The 26,183-nt window shown below is 33.1% G+C and overlaps 2 protein-coding genes and 1 long non-coding RNA gene across 3 annotated transcripts; all 3 read left to right on the top strand.

Annotated features, from left to right (window-relative positions):
- Positions 1 to 17,296: 17,296 nt before the first annotated feature.
- Positions 17,297 to 18,598, top strand: LOC133778812 (auxin response factor 16-like). The gene is made up of 2 exons (XM_062218835.1): positions 17,297 to 18,220; positions 18,332 to 18,598. Exons 1-2 carry the CDS (start codon positions 17,297 to 17,299, stop codon positions 18,596 to 18,598), a joined length of 1,191 nt encoding a protein of 396 aa, XP_062074819.1.
- A 953-nt stretch (positions 18,599 to 19,551) lies between these two features.
- On the top strand, positions 19,552 to 20,939 carry LOC133780253 (uncharacterized). Its single transcript, XR_009869189.1, has 3 exons — positions 19,552 to 19,810; positions 19,922 to 20,016; positions 20,727 to 20,939. It is a non-coding gene; the product is annotated as an uncharacterized LOC133780253 (long non-coding RNA).
- A 3,818-nt stretch (positions 20,940 to 24,757) lies between these two features.
- LOC133778811 (auxin response factor 16-like) lies at positions 24,758 to 26,106 on the top strand. Its single transcript, XM_062218834.1, has 2 exons — positions 24,758 to 25,726; positions 25,846 to 26,106. The coding sequence occupies exons 1-2, from the start codon at positions 24,758 to 24,760 to the stop codon at positions 26,104 to 26,106; spliced, it is 1,230 nt and encodes a 409-aa protein (XP_062074818.1).
- Positions 26,107 to 26,183: the final 77 nt, after the last annotated feature.

The following is a 26,183-nucleotide window of genomic DNA, read 5'->3' as shown; positions in this document are numbered from 1 at the left end:
TGTGCCCAATTCGATTTAGATTAACTAATGTGAAACCAAAATCTTCATATATTATGCCGCTGTCACTTTTCACCCAATCACAAAAGAAAACAGGTACTCGAGTTGTGATATAATCTAACTCCCAAATTTCATTAACTACTCCATAAAAAGTCATATCACATTCAACTGGATTTTTATCTTTTGCACTAGAGACTTGCACAGTTTTAGCAACAAGGCTAACACCACTGTTTTGTGTGTTTCTGTTGTTATCGCGCTCCCTAGTGTTAAATATAGTACCATTAATCATGTATGATGGAAACTTGATGACATTAACTGAAGGTCCTCGAGAAATCCACTTAACAATGTCTGAAACCTTATTTGATGTGTTTTGTAATTCTGACACAACCTATCAAATCAACATACCAAAAACAACAAAAAATGTCACCTTGTAATTAAGTACTAATTAATGACAACTTTCAATAATCAACACAATTTACCTTTTGTTCTATCCAACTACTAAAAGTTCGATAATGTTCGTCTTGTAACCATTTTGAGTTCCTTGACTTGGATGGAAATTTGGTCTTTATCCAATTAAAATGTTCCCTTCAATTATAAATATGTTGTCAAACAATTGAATATACGAAATTACACAACTTAAACTTAATGTATTATATGAGTATAACTCACTCGATATAAGGTTGAATTTCACTTATATTCTGCAACACAAGACGATGCGCTTCATCTAGAAGATCTCGACTTACTGTGCATACAACGCTACCACGACGACTCTGAATCTCAACATTTTCAACATCATTTAACCCAATTTTCTGTACACCAGTCATGTATTCAGAACAAAATTCAACTGCCTCTTCTGCAATATAACATTCGACGATACATCCTTCCGGCCGACTTCTATTCCTAACATACCCCTTAAGAATCTTCATATATCGCTCAAATGGATACATCCATCTTAAATAAACTGGGCCACAATATCTTAGTTCTCTAACCAAGTGAACTGTCAAATGGATCATTATATCAAAAAATGCCGGCGGGAAATATTTCTCCAACTCACACAATACCTCAACAATTTCATCTCTTAACTTAGGTAACTTTAGCGGATCAATCACCTTACAACACAGTGACTTGAAAAACAAGCATAACCTTGTGATTACATCTCGAACTCTCCTAGGCAACACAGATCGAATGGCCACTGGTAGAAAATGTTGCATTAGAATATGACAATCGTGAGATTTCATGCCAGTCAGAATACAACTTTTCATGTCTACCAATGACCTTATATTTGAGGAATATCCGTCTGGAACTTTTATATTAAACAAACATCTGCAAATTTCCATTCTTTCCTCTTTAGTAAGAGTGTAAGCTGCAGGAGGTAAATATGTTCGTCTCTTATCTGGTTTTGGAGTCAATTCATCCCTTATACCCATTGCAACCAAGTCTTGTCTAGCCTTAATTCCATCCTTAGTTTTCCCAGGAATATTCAACAAAGTGCCAATCAAACTATCACATACATTTTTCTCTATGTGCATAACATCTAAATTATGACGTATAAGTAAGAAAGGCCAATATTCAAGTTCAAAGAAAACAGATTTCTTTTTATAACACCCTTTTGGCTCTTCCACAACCTTGGCCTTGCGACTACGTTTCATCTTTGTAGGTGTACGAACTTTGGGCTTCCCTAACTTGAACACAATTTTAGACATCTTCTCAAGTACTTGGATCCCATTCAATGGCTCAGGAGCCTCTTCAAACTCTTGTTTACCATTGAATGCCTTCTTCCAAGTCCGAAGTTTATGCGTATTAGGCAAGAACTTCCTATGTCCCATATAACATATTTTCCGAGAGTGTTTCAAGTATTCAGAACATGTTTTTTCTTGACAAACGGGGCAAGCTTTATATCCTTTCACACTAAACCCAGATAAATTTCCATAAGCAGGAAAGTCATTAATTGTCCACAATAAGACCGCTCTAAGATTAAATTCTTCCTGCCTATATGCATCATAAACCTTAACCCCTTCATCCCACAAAGTTTTCAAGTCATCTATAAGAGGAGCTAGATAGACGTCAATATCATTACCAGGTTGTTTAGGTCCTGATATCAACAAGGTCAAAATTGTAAACTTTCTCTTCATACACAACCATGGGGGTAGATTGTAAATAACAAGCATAACAGGCCAACAACTATACTTACTGCTAAGGGATGCGTGTGGATTAAACCCATCAGTCGAAAGACCTAGACGAATATTACGAGATTCATTTCCAAAAGAAGGCCACTTCAAATCAACTCTCTTCCAAGCAAGGGTGTCAGTTGGATGTCTTAATTTACCATCCTTTATTCTTTCATTAGCATGCCACGACAAACTTTTAGCATGTTCGGCATTTCTAAACAATCGGATGAAACGAGGAATTGGCGGAAGGTACCACAAAACTTTGGCAGGTACTCCTTCCTTGACATCGTCACCATTTCTTTTCATTTGCCATCGTGACTCACCACAAGTAGGACACGATTTTGCGTCTGCAAAACTATTTCGATACAATATGCAATCATTAGGACATGCATGAATTTTTTCGTACTGCATGCCTAATGAGCATAATGTCTTCTTTGCCTCATAAAATGAAATTGGAATTTCATTAACTTCAGGCAATAACTCCTTCAAGAAACCAAATAACTCAGTAATGCTTTTATCACTCCAGCCATGTTTAGCTTTTAGATTGTACAACCTAAGCAGCGCAGATAATTTTGTAAATCTTGTACAACCAGGGTAAATTGGTTTCTCAGCATCATTAAGGAGTGTCTCAAACTTATTTGGGTCTACTCCTGATCCATAATGTGCGTCGTCAATCATTTCATCTAATGGATCCCAGTTCTCCTCCAATATATTCCTCCTCACTCCTTTTGGTCTACTTGGCAGAGTTGGAGCAATCGGAGCTATCTCCCCATGGTAATACCAAATTGTGTAACTCTTGTCGATCCCATTGAAATATAAGTGTTCTTTAATCTTTTTAAGATCCATCTTTTTAACATTTCCACACTTAAGACATGGACAATAAGTAAAATTTGGGTCTTTCACATTTTCTGAACAAAACCTTAAGAACAAATCGACCCCGTTCCTAAATTCCGCAGATAACCTATTCGCTGACATCCATTGTTTATCCATATATTCTCCTATGTCTATGGAAAAGAAAAGAAACAACACTAAATAAGCACGTGATAAAGTTGTATGTCTATATAAAACTAATTTTTTATTATCCTAGATAAAATCGAGCAGCATTTCCCCTATAATAGTGACCTAACCATCTGCATGTGAATATCAAAACAAACAATTCAAACAACATACAATAAGTTTCTTCCTTATAGAATGCCTATATAAAACTAATTGTTTATTATCCTAGATAAAATCGGGCAGCATTTCCCCTATAATAGTGACCTAACCATCTGCATGTGAATAGCAAAACAAACAATTCAAACAACACACAATAAGTTTATTCCTTATAGCTCTGCAGCACACAGTAAAATTTATCAGAACCTACTTCACTAATACACACAAGTTCTCAACCTTCCGTTATCACCGCAGCACACAATTTTAATCTCAGAACCTACTTCACTATGGATGAATATTTAAGATATTCAAACTCCTCTAACATTTGTTTAATAATATTAAAAGTAGAAGTAAGAGAATATATATGTACCTCTTGCAATCTTTAATCCAAAAGCTAGCAAAGTTACTTCACTTAGTAATCAAATTCGCTATTAAATCCACAAACCAATAAAATTAAATTAATAAATAATAAATAAAACATCACTAAATATCTAGCAATATATAACGTATTATTGTAATTTTAGAAACTTAATTACCTCAAATGTGTGATTGATATTGGAATTTTGATGCAAAATACTCTCTAAAATCTCACCACAAAAATCATAACCTATGAAATTAAATTAATTAATATGTTAAACATTACTAAACAAATATCACTAAATATCTAATAATAGTAAATGATATTGGTAAACAAATAAAAAAAATATCAATGTGCCGCTAATTATAACCTCAACAAAAAATCAATATAAAATTTCATAACCTAAAAACTTAATAATAAACAAAAACATAAAAATTTTAATATATTTCTATTTTATAAATTATTTAAAAAATTTATTTTAACATAACTATATATATAACAAAATAGTTACAATTTAAAAAAAAATTCAAATATACAAAAATATATCTAAATTTCGAAATAAAAATTGATAAAAATTTAAAAAAATCATGAACATATATACTCTAATGAAATATATACAATGTGATAGGTTAAATTAAAAAAAAAAACTATAAAATCATAAATCCCTAAAAACTTCCATTGAAAAACCAAAAAAACATACAATGTATATAAAAAAATGCATAAAAATGTAAAACTAACACAAAATCATGTATATTACTCATCCTAATGCAAAACCTATGATTTATTTGCAAAATAATTAACTAAAAATCAAGAAAATAAAAAAAAACTTACCTTAAAACCCTAAAAACGCAGCCCCAAATCGCCCAATTCTTCTCTGGTTTGTGCTCTCGGGTTCGTGTGAGGAAGAAGAAGGCTGATTTGGTAGTGGTTTATAAGAGGAGACATCCAACGTCTCCCACTGGGAGACGTGGGACACGTGGCACGTCTCCCAGTGGGAGACGTTGGATGTACCCATAAATCACTACCAGCCTATTTCCAACGTCTTCCACTATTTTTAATGTCTTCCAATTGTAACCATTAATATGCACTTTTAATGTCTTACACCATTAGCCATTTAAAATCCCTTCTAATTTTTAATGTCTTACACCAATGGTGTAAGACATTGTAGGGAGTCATTGAAAGTAGAATTTGTTGTAGTGTAATCACACTATTGCGTTAGTTGGTGCATCCGAACGAGTCTAGCTTGGTACTCCTGACCCGAACGTGTGTCTCGGAGAATTGAAAATAATACACATCTTGTGTAATCACCCTAACGAGTGCCTCGGTCACCTGTAATGATTTTCATGGAAGTCTGTGCACCCGAAAGAGCATCGAAAGAGTGTTAATCACACTACTGCCTGACTCGGTGAATCCGAACGAGTCCAGCGCCGGACTTCTGACCCGAATGCGTGTCTCGGTGAATCGAAACAAGTCCAAATCTTGTGTAATCACGCTAACTAGTTCCTTGGTCACCAGTAATGATTTGCATGGAAGTCGATGCACCCAAAAAAGCACCGAAAGGGTGTTAATCACACTAATGCGTGACTCAGTGCATCTGAACGAGTCTAGCTCGGTACTCCTGACCCGAACGCGTGTCTCGGTGAATCAAAATGAGTCCATATCTTGTGTAATCACCCTAACGAGTGCCTCGGTCACCCGTAATGATTTGCATGGAAGTCAGTGCACCTGAAAGAGCATCGAAATGGTGTTAATCACACTAATGCGTGACTCTGTGCATCCGTACGAGTCCAGTGCCGGACTTCTGACCCGAACCTGTGTCTCGGTAAATCAAAATGAATCCAGATATTGTGTAATCACCCTAATGAGTGCCTCGGTTACCCGTAATGATTTGCATGGAAGTCGGTGTACCCGAAAGAGCGCCGAGTAGGTGTTAATCACACTAATGCATGACTCGATGCATCCGAACAAGTCTAGCTCGGTACTCCTAACCTGAACGCGTGTCTCGGTGAATCGAAAATAGTCTAGATCTTGTGTAATCACCCCAACGAGTGCCTCGGTCACCCGTAATGATTTTCATGGAAGTTGGTGCACCCAAAAGAGCGCCGAGACAGTGTTAATCACACTAATGCGCGACTCAATGCATTCGAGCAAATCCAGAACTGGACTTCTGACCCGAACCCGTGCCTCGGTGAATCGAAACGAGTCCAAATCTTGTGTAATCACCCTAACGAGTGTCCCGGTCACCCGTAATGATTTGCATGGAAGTCGGTGCGCTCGAAAGAGCGTCGAAAGGGTGTTAATCACACTAATGCGTGACTCGATGCATCCGAACGAGTCCAGCGTCGGATTTCTGACCCAAACTCGTGTCTCGGTGAATCGAAACAAGTCCAGATCTTGTGTGATCACCCTAACGAGTGCCTCTGTCGCTTGTAATGATTTGTCAAATTTAAGCATTCTGTATTTCATAAATATATTACATACAATATAAACTATTTTTTTTTTAAATAACCCAAATTCCTATATGATTTTCAACATTGTATTTTAAATAACTATAATTTAAAATTTTAAAATAACAAGCTTACAATCAAAATTTCATTATTAAGAAAATAATTTAACAGTGTATTTCCAAAATCTATAAAAAGCTAAATAAATAGTTGTTAGTCATCTTTCAAGTAAAAATAATTAATATAAATGTTGAAGGCCATGAGTTCTAGAAAAAAAAAATTAAAATATATATGGGAATTCTAGAGCAACAGGTGTGTAACTTTTATTAAATCTCTGTGCTAAATTTTGTAAATAATGTGCAGTAGGCTATTAAATTGTATGTATACTAACAATTTCAACATACTACTTTTATATGAAAAGATATTTATATCCCTATTCAATTAATTTTTTTAATATAAAAAAATCCAACCGGTAACCACAAAAAGCATGTCCCTTTTATTCTTATTTTTTATAGTATTTTTTTTCCTTTCCAGCGGTTGTCCTTGAGAGATTTTTGTATTTTATTTTTTGGACAAAGTTACTATGCTTTCGGTTGAGTAAGGGTTTATTAGGTTTTTAGGTATTTATTGTTGATTAGAGCATTCCTTGGAGCACCATTGAATCCTCTGCAATGTGTGATTCCATAGTCGATAACATAGAAATTGCATAAAAGCTAGCCCAAAGTGTAACGTCCCTAAGGTAGGGTACGTCTGCCACATACTCATAATTCTAGGGTTTACGAGTATGTAAGGCACTTGACCAAAAGAATTAAATAAAATGATACGAAGAAATACAGAAAAATTTAAACTTTTATATAAACTTATTAGAAGAAATTATTACACTTATGAATACTTTAAATTTAAGGCAGCCATATGAAAACTCTAAACCATTATTGCATTGCTACTGAGTCCGTGCTCCACAAGTTGCTCAACAGCTAAAGCCACACCTGGAAAAATGTTGGAAAATAACATAATGAGCTAACGCTCAGTAAGCAAATCTCATGCATACACATACACATGAATGTCGTGAGTTTGTAGTGCACATATACTAATATGCTGACTTATATACTTATGCATTTCATTTATTGCTCATGCACTTTCAAACTTTACTTTTATGCTCTTTCTTTTAGTTTCACATTTTTATGGGCCCAATATCACTTGTGCACACTGTTTGATTCAGCCAATGCCTGCAGGGCTTGTTACACATATCATATAGAATCCCATGGGTTCTCCTCCGGCTAGCCATCATCTCAGCTAGGCTCATCATAACACTCATTTCATCGTTGCCATAGCTGCCATACTTATTACACATATGGAGGAGAAAGACGGAAACATGGCAAACATATCTGAATGGTCAACTCTGACCTAGCCCACACTAGTGGGCAGCCACTATAAGTCTTATAGACTTCCGTCTTCTTTACTGAACTTACTTGATTGCTTCATCAAAACAGTGGCACCCTTTTTAAAAATCTTATTATCACTTTGCTTAAGCCTTGTGTCATTAAAATGTTTAACTTTACATAAGACTTTTCAAGGCATTTCATAACTTTTCTCATATCCATATGCATGGTCTTATATCACATAATAATGTATCACATAAATGTACATGCCATGCATACATGCTGATGCTGAAATGCCAATGTTCGTGTTCATGACTGATGTTGATGGTATTCAATCAAGGCATTGTATCACATCTCATATAACTCAAAACATCTTTAGTCATAATACATGAAGCTTTAGGTTGGTGGCGTTGTTATACCTTAACGTAGAGCTATGGCTCAGGTCTAAGGTTTCCAGCCTAAAAACTTAAACGCTTCATATATCATAACATATAACAAATCATGAACATAGAGTAATCCACATATCCATCAACATAAGAACACATACTTGCACATAATTCATATCATTCTTAACCAAGTAAGACATCTTTCACATATCACAGAATTCATCAATTACATATCACACAACACCCTTATGGTGTTCATATAACCATTCTTCACATACTTATCATATGCATCATCATCATACCATACTTAACTCATCAGATGTACACAATCAATGTAGTCATGCATCTTACACTTAAGCACAAAAGGTGAGATTTACTTACCTTAGGTCCTTAGCTTATTTTAAAATTCCTCACCAAGAGTCAATCAATCAAATCCATACAAATCCTATTCAAGGCACATCATCTATTAAATTCTATCAAAATCATAAATATACACTACTGACAGTGTATATTAATAATACCAGAAACTATATAAATGATAATAATAAATTATTATCAACGTAATGCAAATAACTCTTCATATAAAACCATGCTTTAAACCTTGCTCATAAGATAATATACCCTTATGATAATAATAATAATAATCCCAACAAAAATAATAATTATCGTCTATAATTAAACTTATTTCGATATTAATAACAAAATACTTCAATAGCAATACGTATATGGATGTATATATTCAAATAGTCATTTTATAAAAGAAATCATATTTGTAACATAAAGTTGTAATAATCAATATAATGATAATAATATAAATATAAATATTTATATTATTATTAATTAGTCATAATATCAATTCCAGTGATATAATAAATATACTTTCTCCAAACTTCACTGGTCTTACAAATATCAATAACTGTAGGAAACTAATATTTGATATTATTTTAATATTCAAATATTAATATACAATAATAATGGTTAGATAATAGGTTTACTATAAATCATACTTTTCATATATATATATATATATGAATCTGTATTCTTGATTTACTTAACAAAATAATAACAATAATAATTAAAATTACTTAATCATAATAATTTCCATATGAATATAAAATCAATTAAATATGTATTTTTATACTTGATTTAATATCTAATATTTTCTAGAAACTTAGACAGCACAACGGCTATAAAGTGGACAATTCCAAAATCAAAACCTGTATCAAAAATATATATAATCCCAGACAGCCAGTAAATTACAGAAAATATTCCATATATCAATAATATATAATTATATACCATAAATACACATAATAACAATTACTTTAATCAATCACAATTAAATCACAATATATAGGTTAAAGAAATTATACCAAAATGATCGGGTTCCACAATAAGTCAAACGATGATTTTCTGAGACTCAAAACGTACTTCGGAACCTCGAACACTAAGTTTCGACCGTCGGTCTACGGTGGATCGCGGTGGCTCGTGGTGGGCCCACCACCCAACTATGATAGATGTAGGAACAAGTTATTGGGTTTTGAAGCCCACAACACGAGGAGCACGATGGTGGTGACAGATCGGCAAACGGATGCCCGAGGTGGCCGAATCGCAACTTTGAAGTCGCGGGGTGGCCGAACTTAAATCGAGTGGTTGAGGCGTTTAATCGGCGAGTGAGCTCTAGATTCCCGCGTGGGTCGATAGTTCGGAGGCCTCTGAATCCAACGGTCCGGCGCGTGGCTAAAAATGGTGGCCGGAAAGTACTCTTGCGTCGTCGGCAACAGTAATACGCAGAGGAGAGAGAGAGAGAGAGAGAGAGAGAGAGAGAGAGAGAGAGAGAGAGAGAGAGAGAGAGAGAGAGAGAGAGGTTTTCTGAGGAGAGAGAGAGAGGGGCTCGGGTAAAATGAAAGGCTGAAGCCTTTTATTTTATTTTATTTTATTTATTTATTTATTTTTAAAAATTACACTTGGACCCAAAATACTAAAATTCTTTTCAAATAAGCCCTTTAGCCAAACTTTCTTAATTTTTATAAAAATCCCCAATTAAAATTATATGACATTTGGGTCCAATACTTGACTACTCAAGTTTCTCTTTCTTTAATCTCATTAAAAACATAAAATCATATTTTAAACACTATTTTTCCATTACTATTTCTTAAATTTGTAAAGTTGTACATTTTATGTATTAAAACTTTGATTTATAATAAATAAATGTATTATGAAAATGTTGGATATTACACAAAGAGTTTCCGCTTCATTACGAACATAACACTAACATGGAACTGAACACTAACATGCACCATTCTATTATTACTTGCATGTTGCATGCTGTTTATGATGGTATAAAATTAAAAAATAAATTTTAAACATTTTTTGTATATGACCAGAGGGTTTTGTATTTGACTGTTTAAATCTGCATCTATTGAATCAAAGATTACTTTAGGTACTAGATTAAAAATATAACCAGAAATAAAAGCTGCGTTTGTCTAACAATTAAGTTTTTTGAGAAGTTAAATTAATTATGCTCAATGTTAGTTAATTGTGATTGTAACCTTTTATTTGCTCAAATACTTGTTTTCTAAGAAGTTAATTATAATTATGCAAATTATATACTTAATTTTTTAATTTGGTTATTTGGGAATAAATATGTTATGATCATAATATCAATTGGTGGTCTGTTTACTTGGTTTGAAGTTGAGTAGGTTATTTGTGTCGTGGAGGCATATATGTATCCAGAACACTGACGATGAGGAAGAAGCATGGTGGAGTGATCAAAAAGGTCGAAGAAGTAGACAGTAATGAGAAGATGGCCCCATGATAAAAAAGTCTCCTAGTTAATTTCTAACCAGTTTTCTACATTACATGGACATGATCCATATGGTTACCTTAGCCAATATTTAAATAATTTAACATTTTCATTGACAAATAAATGACTAAGATAATCTACATCACAAGGTCCACAACTCGAGATATAGCATACCACAAAGGAATAAAAAAAAAATACTTATAAACATCTTCAAAGAACGAAACCAAAGAATATTTTATGTAACATCTTCAAAGCGCGGAACCAAATAATATTTTATGTAACTATCATACATATTTAGTTTGATAAAATGCTAAAAAAAGTCACCAAATTTATAAGAATTGTTCTATACATGAACATGTTGCATAGGGTTATCTCTTATTCAAAGTTTAAACAAACCAGTGTTCACATTTTCATCAAACACAATAAAAAAAACACTTACAAATAATTACATACCTCAAAACCAAAGACAAAAATCAGGAATAAAATAATGTGTATCCTAGTTCAACTATTGTGTAAATTAACTAGAATCATTGTGTTTTTACGTGCATTTCCTGTGCCAAACATGTTTACGTGACAGTTATATTGTATATCATAAATTACACAAAACACCTTGTGCCCACAATAAAATATCAATTAACAAATGCAATTACAACTATATCCCAATGACCCACAAATTTTTTAAACCAAGCAGGTACACAAAACTGGCTACCACAAGTATTACTCATATTTTTTAACATTGGGTGGGCCAGTGACCTATGCAACTTTTTCAAAAATTGTCAGTCAATGGTACCATTTATTAGAAGCAAAACATTTTATATATATATATATATATATTAATTTAATAAGAAACACAAGCGGGAGTTGTTCTGTAGCCGTACTTGACGGGCTGGAATCGATGGCCTTCGTCGCATTGCATGACTATAATGATAAGGGAATTTACTCATTTAGTACCCTATGCTTTTGCAAAGTATCATTTTGGTACCCTCTGTTTTCAATAATGCTCATATGGTACCCTGTATTTTAAAATTATACATATTTGATACCTTAGACTCATATTTGATGATAAAGTTTTGTCAATATGATCAAACTGTCATCATTTATACGTAATTAAGTAATTAAATTTAAATTTGGAATTTACATAATTGACAGCAGTTTGATTAAATTGGTATAATTTTATTAATTAAATTTGAGTTTAGGGTACCAAATATGTACAATTTTAAAATACAGGGTACCATATGAGCATTATTGAAAACAAATGGTACCAAAATGATACTTTGCAAAAATACAGGGTACCAAATGGTTACCTACCCTAATAATAATAATAGTGGATTATTCTATGGTACATGCTTCAAAAAAGACTACCGATACGCCTCTTTTGTATTTCCGACCGGTGAATAATTTTTGACGCAATTTTTTATAATCGTGTATATTGTAGTTATTTAGAGCTCCCTGCAAAATTTTAGAAAATTTCGAATAATTTACAGTGCCGAAAACTATGTTCAAACATGTTATTTTCCATGTGAATAAAAAAATTAATCACGCTTGCAACAACCTATTTTTAAACTAGTTTTTCGGCATTGTAAATTATTTGGAATTTTCTAAAAATTTGCAGAATAATCTAAATAACTACAATATACACAGTCATAAAAAAATCGCGCCTAAAACTGTTAACATATTGAGAACATAAAAGAGTCCCACTGGTAGCATTCTTTTTTAAGTCCCTACCATAAAAAAATCTAATAATAATAAAACTTAAATAAAATTTATATGCTTAAATAATAATAATAAAAAAATTATTTACTATTTATTTAAGTTAAAATCAGGTATTATGTATTAATAAACTTTAACACTTGATTTTATTTATTTTAATAAATTTTAAGTATTATTGATTTATTAAAAGAGTTAAAAATGATTTCAATTATAAACAAAAATATATGAGCCTTGTTATTTTAAAAAAATATATATATGGATAACTTTATTGGTCTCTAAATTTTCAAGTTTATATATCGTATGATGTTTTGAACAAATTAGCACCTTGTGAATCAATGAAATATTACTATAATTTAATATGACATTCCTTTATATATATATATATATATATATGTGACTGACAAAGTTAATGAAACTAAACGACATGTGGTTTGGACAAACCTTTGGATCAAACTAATCAGATAGATCATATACACATTAATATATGAAAAAGGAGTTATTTGAGAGAAAATTATATTTCTATTTTAAGTATGTCACACTATTTTATATTTATTCAACTATTTCGAATCTGCTAAATATTAAAATCAAATAATAATAACAGGAACTTGCAACTATAATTTTATATATAGCTTGGTTGCCTAGATTATAGCTTTTGTGCTCTCAACTTCTTAAAATCATTTTTTGGCTTAGAGTTTTTATTAAAGGAAAAACTCAAATTTTGGAGGAAATCCAATCATAGTTTAATAAAGAAAAATGATAATGGGCACCAGTGACTTACCGCTATTGGTGCAATCTAATAGCCGGACTCACATAATTTGAATTTATAATAAATATGGAGTATTACTAAATTAATCTTGGAGAGCCATTTCATGTGGTGTTGAACAACTTATAAGGTGCCAAAAAACAACACTCTTTAAAAAAGCTTTTTAAAAAGCTAAAAGTCAAAATTTGTCTTCGAGAAGCTTTGTCAACCAGGCCATAATAAGAGTCGAGTGAGCTGTTTAGGGTCCAGAGGGAGCAATTGCCTCCAATGAATTTTGAGAAAAAAAATCATGACCATGTCTATTGTAGCTATTTAGAGTATCCTGCAAATTTTCAGAAAATTCCGAATAATTTACAGTATCGAAAACTAGGTTCAAACATGTTGCTTTCCACGCGCATAAAAAAAATTAGTCATGCATGCAACAACATGTTTGAACCTAGTTTTCGGTATTGTAAACTATTCAGAATTTTATGAAAATTTGCAGGATGCCCTAAATAGCTACAATATACACAATCATAAAAAAAATCGCTCTGAAAACTGTTCACGGGTCGAGAACACTGAGAGCCCCACCGGTAGGGCTTAAAGTGAAGCCCCTATAAGAGAATTCCCCTATATATATACATAACATTATATGAAGAAAGAAAAGACTAAAAACAATGAAAGAAATAAGAACGTTTCCAAAATCAAAGATATAGTTGCAAGCAGTGCTGCAAGAGTTGAAGATGATGAAAGAAAAATCAAAGATATTCTCAAATAATTAATCTTCAATTCACCTTTGTAAAAATCCAGTATACCACGAAAATAGCAAATAAATTGATATTCGTTTGTTTTGGATAAGAGAAAAAATAGAGGAAGAGGTGATATCATTGGACAAGATTGGTACTGAGGATAATCAAGCTGATATATGGACTAAGGTGCTATATATGAACAACTTTAAGCATGCTTAAACTTGCTCAACCTTGGTAACTAATGTTGGAACTCTAGGATCATTATCTCTACAAGTGAGATTCTATTATTACAACTAGGTTGTGATTTGAAGAAACTAGGTGAAATTTGTGGAAGTAATTCCTTCAACTCCCAACTGATTCTATTAGTGAGCTGTTAGGATCCCAATTGTTACAACAACCCCATTGACCTAAGTGTTAAATCAGTCATTGGTCTATAAAACGACTACTTCACCCCACTTATTATAAAAACACACTAGATCAAAAAGAGAGAGTTAGTGTGGAGATCAAGATTGAGTATAGAGAGAAAGTGTGTGAGAGCTTGGTTTTGGGAACTATATTGTTCTGGGATTAATTGAGAGGAAAATACCTATGAGATATTTAGAGTGGTCGGCCCAAGATTGTTCCAAGAAGCTCGATAGAAGCTTTGTACTCATTTCGTTGATCGGATAAAGAAGAGATAATAGTTCCTAAAACTGGATTAGGTTTAAGATCACATTGATCTTGTTCTGAGCCAGTATATACTTGTGTCGATTTATGTTTTTAGCTTCATATTAGGTTCACTCAGATTCACATGAGGTTCTTTAACTAGGAAATTTATCTTTATTTCCTATAGTAGATTTTAACTAACATCTACCATATAGTTTATATTCAAAGAGAGCTCTTTGCAAAACTTATCAAATTCAAAGGCATTTGGTAGACAGTAGTGGACTAAGAAAGCAGCAAGGCCATATACATTTTTGTTTTCCATTTCCATTTTATTTTAATTTTTTAAGGAGTTTTTTTCTTTTTCATTTAAGAGCATACAACGTATATATCAAATAATAAAACCAGAACAGAGACATTTTAACTATAACTTTGTAATAATTAATAAGACTATATAATAATGTTCATCATACAAGATTGATCTTCATATAAAATGCTCATAGCAATGCATCACAACTCAATTCTTATTTCGTATGTAAAAACTAGTCTCTACTTATTAATTAAAAGATTAAATAATTATTCGTAAATGAGAATAACTTGACCAAACGTAAAGAACTAAAAACGACAGCCCTAAATACTCAAACGACAAAGAAGAAGTACATAACATTATATGATAAAAGAAAGAAAAAACTGAAAAACAATGAAAGAAAGAACGTTTCCAAGATCAAAAAAGAAAAAAAAAACGACAGTCATGACCGTGATGGAAATGGAATGAAAGGATGTCGTTCATCATCTTGACGATAGACGGTGGTGGTGATGATTCGTCGAGCAAGATCAACACAAAACACGACGACATCTTCCGCTTTGAGGACGCGACCATCCACTAACTTGGACCAGTTATCGCCGAACAGCATTTCACCGTCGGCTCTCAGCTTCAGCTTCGTCTCCATCTCATAATTAAAGGAATTAAAATAAGATATTATTTTAGATATTTTATAATAATAATTATTTAAAATAATAAAATTATATATTTTATAACTTAAATAAAATTTAAACTTAATATTATATTAAATATATAATACATAATTTTTTAGTTGTAACTAAATTAAAAAACTATAACAAACATAAATTTAAACAAAAATAAATTAAAATAAGATATTTTAAAGATATATTATGATAAATTAAATAATTAAAACATGTTTATTTAGAAATAATAAAGGTATACGTATTATTTTTTTTGTTAAATAAAATTGTGTGATACTTTATTTTTTATCAAGTGATTAGAATTCTTTTTATTTATCAAATTCACCAAATGACATTGTGATACTACACTATGACTTTTTCTATTTTTATTTTATTTCCATTATTAATTTCATTTTAAATATTATTGTATTTTATATATATGTCACGTAGTCATGTAAATATATATTTATACGTTGTGTTTAGATGTCATATAAGTAGAATTCATTGATATCAATATTTATATCAAAATTGCAGACAATGTTTACAACTTTAAACTAAGCAAACATGCATCTCTTATTTGTATTTTCCCACATGAACAATTTTAATTTTCATCCTCGTCTATGGGAAGGCAAAGAATTCGTACGGGTATTTATTTGTTAAAAAATTAAAATTTTAAAATAAAAATAGTTAATAATATAAAAATAAAAATATGAAACTATATTTATAATATAAAATACTAAATATTATCACATATAAAATTTACAAATCTTTAAAAAATTACTAATAAACTACAACAAAAACATATATAATACATAAAAATAATTAAATGCGTGTTACTGTTGGAACAGTGAGTGTCATCCTCATCTGTACACCATTTAATATTTTGGGACGAAAAATTATTCTCAACTCCGTTCCCCATTTGGATATAAAGAATGGCGAGTCCCCATAAAAAAAATTTGGATCCCTAGTTTCAAATATACATTCTTCTTTATGATTTTCCTTTCTTACCATTATTTTCATTACTTTTACTTTTTCTCATCATTATTTATACTATTATATATGTTAAATACAACGTTAAATATGATTTATCTTCAAAAAAATGTTCATAAGTATGCATCACAACTATCAATTCCTATTTTGCATGTAAAAACTAGTCTATTACAAATTAACAGATTAAATAATAAATTTGTAAATATATGTAATTATAATCTCTCTTGCAAGTATACATATATTATATAAGGGTCATTTATAACTTATTTTTTTTAAAGTGATTTTACGCTCGATCCTATATTTAATATTTTTTAACAAAATAACTTATCATAATTTAGACAGCTAATAAAATATTTAGACTCGAAAAATTCAAATAGATAATCAAAAATTTTAGACAACTAATCAAAAAATTTATATATATATATATTCTTTAGAAATAAAAAAAAGTTTTTTTTATAAATAAAATATAATATGAGCATACGCGGCCTCTAATTTAAAACTATATATATAAATATTATAATTTTATATTAATTTTTTAAAGTCTGAAGCAGATTTTCTGTTAAATATATATTAAAAAATATCAAAATTTTTAAAAACAACTTATTAAAATTTGAAGTCAAGATATTTTTTTTTTAACCGACTTCATTTGAATTTAATATAATGATCTCAAACACTACATATTATATATAAGTAGAAGAACTCTGTAGGGTTTGGTTTCTCTACTACTGTTCTTGTGCATATTATTCCTTCTCAGTTTCGATTTTTGGACTTGTTTCTCTGTGTGACCAAAACAAGAGCAAGAAGAAGAAGATGAACGAACCTGGTGAAGCAGGAGAGAGGAGGAACGTGGTAGATCCCCTGCTATGGCACGCCTGTGCCGGACGACTGGTTCACGTTCCTCCGGTCAATGCGAATGTGTTTTACTTCCCTCAGGGCCACGTCGAGCTTGCCGGAGCCAACGCCGATTACTTAGCCGCATATAGAGTTCCGCCGAACATTCACTGCCGAGTCACGGCCGTGGAGTTCAACGTGGAATTAGATAGCGATGAGGTTTTCACCAGGATTAGTCTCGTCCCGTTGCCGATTGAAGCCTATATCGAGGCCATCAACCGCGACTGGGTCGACGACGTTCTGGGCGGGATTGTGAACTTAGAGAGACCGCAGTTTTTTTCTATGGTGCTTACACAATCCGACGCTCACAATGGCGGTGGTTTCTCAGTTCCGAAGAAACTGGCGGAGACTATTTTTCCGGCATTAGATTACAATGATGATCCGCCGGTTCAGACTCTTCGAGCCAGGGATGTTCAGGGCAGGATTTGGAGGTTTCGGCATGTGTATAGGGGGAGGCCTCTTCGGCATTTGTTGACTACAGGTTGGAGTAAATTCGTTAACGCCAAGAAACTGGTAGCCGGAGACTCGATCGTGTTCTCGAAGGCTGAGAATGGCGAGGTCTCTGTCGGAATCAGGCGAGTGAAGAGGGAAAGTAGGGTAGGAAGAAAGAGGGCTGAGAGTGCTATTGAAGCTGTAAATAATGGTACCACAGAGTTCTGCGTTGAGGCCACGGCGGTGTATGCGGCGGTGATGAGGAAGAGTCAGTTGGGCCCTGGGGCAAGATTTAAGATGGCTTTCGAGAGTGAGGATTCCTCTCGGGTGAGCTGGTTCATGGGATCCATTAACTCTGATGTAGATGATCAACCAAGCCGCTGGCTTGGTCCTCCGTGGCGCCTTCTACAGGTATTATTATTCAATTTGTTTTTGTTAATTATATAACTCTACACGCATGCATTGATTGTACAAAATAATCCTATAGACTCGTTTGTTAAAATTAAAATTATGTAACTGTAGGTGACATGGGATGGAGGAGATATCAAATTTGTGAGGTGCATCAACCCATGGTTGGTCCGAGTGGTGAGCACACATACCATCCAAAACAATGACCGTGACCGTGACCGTGGCCGTGGCCGTGACCGTGACCGTGACCGTGACCGTGACCGTGACGGCACACATGCAGCCAAGCAATTGGAGAAGTCCACCAATACTGAAAACAACAACAACCAGATACTTCACTTATTTGGTGTACGCATAGACACTGGACAAAAGAGCTGTCTCTAATGCATTTCATTAAGACACAGAAAGAAACAAAATGACAATAGGGTTAGGTTACTATTAGTTACTTTTATTTATGCAATTTTTTTTAAATGTTTTCCTTTAATTCTTGTGGTTAAGTCTTGAACCGTACGTCCTCCTTTAATTATGAAGAAATATTTTATTTTTAAATTCCATTTAATAATTTATTATTTCTAGATATAATATAACACAGATAATTTATTTACTTGAATACTTTTATAAATTTATTAAGTGAAAGTAGTTCGCATTAATTAACACTATTAGACTAATTTATAAAAATTATTAAACACTTTGAGATAACACAACAAAAATTCGCATTGGTGGAGTGAAATAACTAGTCATTTTCTTTAAGAGAATTAAGGAAAACCAGATATGAATCGGACAACTTTCAGAAATTACTATAGGAATATTATCAATATATATATATTTACAAAAACAAAGTATGAAAGAAAGAACGTCCCAAAATCCAAGCTCCGAGCTCAAGATTCAAACAAAAAAAAAAGAAAGAAAGAAAGAAAGAATTGAAGCTCCAAGATTCAACAAACCAAGAAAACGACATAATTAGCAGAATGATGATTCATGACCATGAAATTTACATAATAATAGAACTTTATTAAATATCAAAATATTGTATCAAATACATATTAATAGAAAATATGGCATGGGTACCCATTGTTTAAAACATAAAACATAATTTTAAACTAAGGAAAATCGTTTACAAAACTAAATGCGGAAAAACATGATTTAAAATAAATAACTTCATCGACACTGTAACGCCCTGGTTACCCCAGGACAGTTACTGTGAACGTTGAACCGTGAATTTAACTCGCTACCCGAGTTCTTTGGTTAAAAATGTTCTTCTAGGTGTTATTAATAGGTTAAGGTGTAAAACCAATTATTAAACACTTTCCGGCGAACCCAGACCTCCGTTTGGTGAGTGGGTGGTACCGTTGGAACCAGTGTGAAGGGAGGAACGTCGCCCACTAAGTCATTTCAGTCAACTCACCGTTTTTCTCCGGCGAAATTTTGGGTATCTCCGCCCCTTCAGAGGCATTTTCCGGCGACATCGGAGGTCAGTTGAGCAAAGGGGTTGTACTTCCGTGATGTACTACTCGAGAGGATCGTTTTGATATATGCTATGCATATATTCGTCGACGTTCCCGGTACCGCTATCAACTGCTAGTGTGCACTGCTTGGGTGAGGTTTCGGAACTTGAATATTTAAATATGGTCATATTATATGTCGTTGGACACGATTTTGAATAAGGAATCCAATAATGATAACCATTTGCTCATTTGATACTCGTAGGAAAATCGTGATATATAGATCCAATTTAATTCGCTCTAGGATAATCGTTAAGCTTGGGAGTGTCCCTTGGGGCTCGGACTGAACATTCTTAAGAGGTAGGGACTCAACTTGACTATTGGACTTGTTGTACCCTTATTGAATTGCATTAACATATTCCAATTTTGATATTTATAAAGTGTTTGAAAAATGGAAAACTTAATCTACATATTTTCTGTTCTGTTCTGAGGGCACGGAGTGCCAAATATATTATTTTGCTCACTTAATTATGCAGGTTATGATTTTTGGGTTTTATACAAATGCAGCTGTTATGCTGCCCAATTTTCTAAAATAAAAAGGGAACATGTTTATTTCTTTTCATGCTTACCTGCATTTGGTTATATCGATGAGAGCCATAGTGATCATGATTTGTGCATGTTGTTGTTTCACGACCTAGTCTCTGTGTCATCATAGGTAGATCATGTGTCCACTCACCTGTAGGTGTAAAGACCTAGCATCTGTATACAGGAAGTGTTCTGAGCTTCCCCATTGTGGTGGTTATCAGGTCCGGCTACCCGGTTTAGGATGTCGGATTTTCTATGGTGGGTAACGGGAACTAGGGGTCTAGTGGACTGGGTGATGTGCACTGGTAGCTATGCTCTTATGATTACTTATGGTTTCTCTCTATTTTGGTTTATACATGATGATGTATGTTTTGTTTTAAAAAGCTAACCATGCAGGGGTTTTTATTGAACTTTTGAGTCCTATGTTCTTAGTTGCTTTCCTACTGGGCTTTATAAGCTCACCCCCTATATCTCTCCCATTCCAGGATCCTAGTGACGCAAAACGTGGATAAGGTGAATTATTGCTGAAGCTAATGTGTTTAGCTCCCTAGTCCTATCTTTTGAGCATTTTGTATTTAATTTGGAACCTATCGGTCTGTATATCTAAGTTAGCTATGTAATAGTTAGACATGAGGAATGGTGGATGCTAAGTATTATTATGGTGTTTTATGACTTATTAAATTTAACTATTTGGTGACTACATAACTGTGGGGATATTATTGTTCTATGTATTAAGATAAATGATCCTACTTTTATCCGTGATATTTTCATATATAATTATAGGAGTTATTCCGTTGTCCTGACTTATAATTATAGTAATATTTAAAATAAATTAAAGGATCATTTATAAAGACTATTTTCCACCAAGGGTCAGTATGCGTGTCCTAAAAAAGTATTCCGTAAATAGTATTTTGTAGTAGTGCCCATTGACCTAAGTGTTAAATCAATCATTGGTCTATAAAACGACTACTTCACTCCACTTATTATAAAAACACACTAGATCAAAAAGAGAGTTAGTGTGGAGATCAAGATTGAGTATTGAGAGAAAGTGTGTGAGAGCTTGGTTTTGGGAACTATATTGTTCTGGGTTTGAGAGGAAAATACCTGTGAGATATTTAGAGTGGTCGGTCCAAGATTGTTCCAAGAAGCTCGATAAAAGCTTTGTACTCATTTCGTTGATCGAATAAAGAAGAGATAGTGGTTCCTAAAACTGAATTAAGTTTAAGATCACATTGATCTTGTTCTAAGCCAGTATATACTTGTGCCGATTTATGTTTTTAGTTTTCAAACTATTTGATAATTAATCATATTGATTTGTGTTTTTAGCTTTATATTAATTAGGTTCACAAGATTCATCTGAGGTTCTTTAACTAGGAAATTTATCTTTATTTCCTAGAGTAGATTTTAACTAACATCTACCATATAGTTTATATTAAAAAAAGAGCTCTTTGCAAAACTTATCAAATTCAAAGACACTTGGTAGACAGCAGTGGACTAAGAAAGCAGCAAGGCCATATACATTTTTGTTTTCCATTTTCATTTTATTTTAATTTTTTGAGTTTTTTTCTTTTTCATTTAAGAGCATACAACATATATCAAATAATAAAACCAGAACAGAAACATTTTAACCATAACTTTGTAATAATTAATAAGACTATATAATAATGTTCATCATACAAGATTGATCTTCATATAAAATGCTCATAGCAATGCATCACAACTCAATTCTTATTTCGTATGTAAAAACTAGTCTCTACTTATTATTAATTAAAAGATTAAATAATTATTCGTAATTGAGAATAACTTGACCAAACTACTAAAAACGACAGCCCTAAATACTCAAACGACAAAGAAGAAGTACATAACATTATATGATCAAAGAAAGAAAAAACTGAAAAACAATGAAAGAAAGAACGTTTCCAAGATCAAAAAAGGAAAAAAAAACAAGTTGCAAGATTCAATATATCCAAGCCTAAAAAACGACAGTCATGACCGTGATGGAAATGGAATGAAAGGATGTCGTTCATCATCTTGTCGATACACGGTGGTGGTGATGATTCGTCGAGCAAGATCAACACAAAACACGACGACATCTTCGGCTTTGAGGACGCGACCATCCACCAACTTGGACCAGTTATCGCCGAACAGCACTTCACCGTCGGCTCTCAGCTTCAGCTTCGTCTCCATCTCGATGTGCCGATACGTCTGGTCCCACACTCGAACCACAAAATTGTCACGATTCAAATCTCCCGGCTCTGTTATTGCTTCTGCTACCTCGGTCGGCAACTGTATCTGATGACGAAGACGACTGCTCATATCTGCCTCGGTCAGTTTCTTCACACACAGAAATGGCTGCTGCTGCTCTTGATCAGAACGATCACCATGATGATGATGATGATGATCTTGTGGGTGTTTTTGGGGCAGGGGTGGAATCACAGTGCGGTTGTCCTCGCCGGCGCCGTCTAATCGGAGTACGGTGATATCGATGGTGTCATCATATAATTTCAAGAGAAGAACGTCTCCGACTCTGATGCCGCGATCTCTGACGAACGAGCTCCATTGGGCTCCTTCGATCTTGACACGGCCGAAGTTGCAGAACACCAGACTAACGGCACGGCCTTCACCCACACCCATCAATCTGTCACTGATGAAAATACTCCGTCTTTGAAGAATAATCGTACGAGTTTCGAGGGTCGCTGCTAGTGGATTCGGGAGAATCAGAGTGTTGATGTCCCTCACTACACTTCCGAACAATGATTTCCCCATTCTCTCGAAAGATAGGAAAAGAAAATGGAGTCTCTAATGATTGAGAGATATTAAGAGTGGTATTTAAATATTCTTATATTTATATTTAAAGTTAGATAGATTTAAACTTAAATAAATAACTAAATCAATTAAAATAAGATATTTTTTTTAGATATTTTATAATAATAATTATTTAAAAATATTAAAATTATATATTTTATAACTTAAATAAAATTTAATTAAATTTAAACTTAATATTATATTAAATATATAATATATAATTTGTTAGTTGTAACTACTAAATTCAAAAACTATAACAAACATAAATTTAAACAAAAATAAATTAAAATAAAATATTTTTAAGATATTTTATGATAATTTAAATAATTAAAACATATTTATTTAGAAATAATAAATGTATACATATCATTTTTTTTATCTTATAAATTTGTGTGATACTTTGTTTTTTATCAAGTGATTAGAGTTCTTTTTATTTATCAAATTCACATATTGTGATATACATTAGAAACTAAAAATAATTAATGCATGCATACTATTGTCTACACTATAGTTTTTTCTATTCTTATTTTATTTCTATTATTAATTTCATTTTAAATATTATTGTATTTTATATACATGTCACGTAATCATGTAAATATATATTTATATGTTGTGTTTATATGTCATATAAGTAGACTTTATTGATATAAATATTTATATCAAAATTACAGACAATATTTACAACTTTAAACTAAGCAAACTTGCATCTCTTATTTGTGTTTTCTCACATGCACAATTTTAATTTTCATCCTTGTCTATGGGAAGGCAAAGAAAGGCAAAGAATTCGCACAGCTATTTATTTGTTAAAAAATTAAAATTTTAAAATAAAAATAGTTAATAATATAAAAATAAAAATATTAGACTATATTTATAATATAAAATACTAAATATTATCATATATAAAATTTACAAATCTTTAAGAATTTACTAATAAACTTCAACAAAAACATATATAATACATAAAAATAATTAAAAGCTTAGTGTTATCATCTTCATTCGTACACCATTTAATATTTTGGGACGAAAAATTATTCTCAACTCCATTCCCATAAAAAAAAATGGCGAGTTCCCATAAAAATTCCTATTATAAATTAACAGATTAAATAATGAATTTGTAAGTATATGTAATTGTAATCTCTCATGCAAGTATACATATATTATCTAAGGGTCATTAATAACTTATTTATTAAAGTGATTTTATACTTATCCTATTTTAAATATTTTTTTGCAAAATTATTTCTCATAACTTAAATAGCAAGTCGAAAATTTCTACAAACAATTAATCAAAAATTTTAGACAAATTATCAAAAAAATTTATATATATATATTCTTTAGAAATAAAAAAAGTATTTTTTTTTAAATAAAATATAATATGAGCATACGTGGCCTATAATTTTAAACTACATATTTAAATATTATAATTTTATATTAATTTTTTAAAGTCTGAAGCAGATTTTCAGTTAAATATATATTAAAAAAATATCAAAATTTTTAAAAACAACTTATTAAAATTTGAAGTCAAGATATTTTTTTTTAACCGACTTCATTTGAATTTAATATAATGATCTCAAACACTACATATTATCTATAAGTAGAAGAACTCTCTAGGGATTGGTTTCTCTACTACTGTTCTTGTGCATATTATTCCTTCTCAGTTTCGATTTTTGGACTTGTTTCTCTGTGTAACCAAAACAAGAACAAGAACAAGAAGATGAACGAACCTGGTGAAGCAGGAGAGAGGAGGAACGTGGTAGATCCCCTGCTATGGCACGCCTGTGCCGGACGACTGGTTCACGTTCCTCCGGTCAATGCGAATGTGTTTTACTTCCCTCAGGGCCACGTCGAGCTTGCCGGAGCCAACGCCGATTACTTAGCCGCATATAGAGTTCCGCCGAACATTCACTGCCGAGTCACGGCCGTGGAGTTCAACGTGGAATTAGATAGCGATGAGGTTTTCACCAGGATTAGTCTCGTCCCGTTGCCGATTGAAGCCTATATCGAGGCCATCAACCGCGACTGGGTCGACGACGTTCTGGGCGGGATTGTGAACTTAGAGAGACCGCAGTTTTTTTCTAAGGTGCTTACACAATCCGACGCTCACAATGGCGGTGGTTTCTCAGTTCCGAAGAAACTGGCGGAGACTATTTTTCCGGAATTGGATTACAATGATGATCCGCCGGTTCAGACTCTTCGAGCCAGGGATGTTCAGGGCAGGATTTGGAGGTTTCGGCATGTGTATAGGGGGAGGCCCCTTCGGCATTTGTTGACTACAGGTTGGAGTAAATTCGTTAACGGCAAGAAATTGGTAGCCGGAGACTCGATCGTGTTCTCGAAGGCTGAGAATGGCGAGGTCTCTGTCGGAATCAGGCGAGTGAAGAGGGACAATAGGGTAGGAAGAAAGAGGGCTGAAAGTGCTATTGAAGCTGTAAATCTTGCGGTGCAAGTGAAGCCATTCCAAGTGAGTTACTACCCAAATAATGGTACCCCAGAGTTCTGCGTTGACGCCACGGCGGTGTATGCGGCGGTGATGAGGAAGAGTCAGTTGGGCCCTGGGGCAAGATTTAAGATGGCTTTCGAGAGTGAGGATTCCTCTCGGGTGAGCTGGTTCATGGGATCCATTAACTCTGATGTAGATGATCAACCAAGCCGCTGGCTTGGTCCTCTGTGGCGCCTTCTACAGGTATTATTATTCAATTTGTTTTTGTTGATTATATATATATATATAACTCTACACGCATGCATTGATTGTACAAAATAATCCTATAGACTCGTTTGTTAAAATTATGTAACTGTACGTAGGTGACATGGGATGGAGGAGATATCAAATTTGTGAGGGGCATCAACCCATGGTTGGTCCGAGTGGTGAGCACACATACCATCCAAAACAATGACCGTGACCGTGGCCGTGGCCGTGACCGTGACCGTGACCGTGACCGTGACCGTGACGGCACACATGCAGCCAAGCAATTGGAGAAGTCCACCAATACTGAAAACAACAACAACCAGATACTTCACTTATTTGGTGTACGCATAGACACTGGACAAAAGAGCTGTCTCTAATGCATTTCATTAAGACACAGAAACAAAATGACAATAGGGTTAGGTTACTATTAGTTACTTTTATTTATGCATTTTTT

The sequence above is a fragment of the Humulus lupulus genome, chromosome 5 (genome assembly GCF_963169125.1).
Source record: "Humulus lupulus chromosome 5, drHumLupu1.1, whole genome shotgun sequence".
NCBI classification, from domain to species: domain Eukaryota; kingdom Viridiplantae; phylum Streptophyta; class Magnoliopsida; order Rosales; family Cannabaceae; genus Humulus; species Humulus lupulus.
The sequence above is the reverse complement of the archived record's forward strand: the minus strand, read 5'-3'. Positions and strand labels throughout refer to the sequence as shown.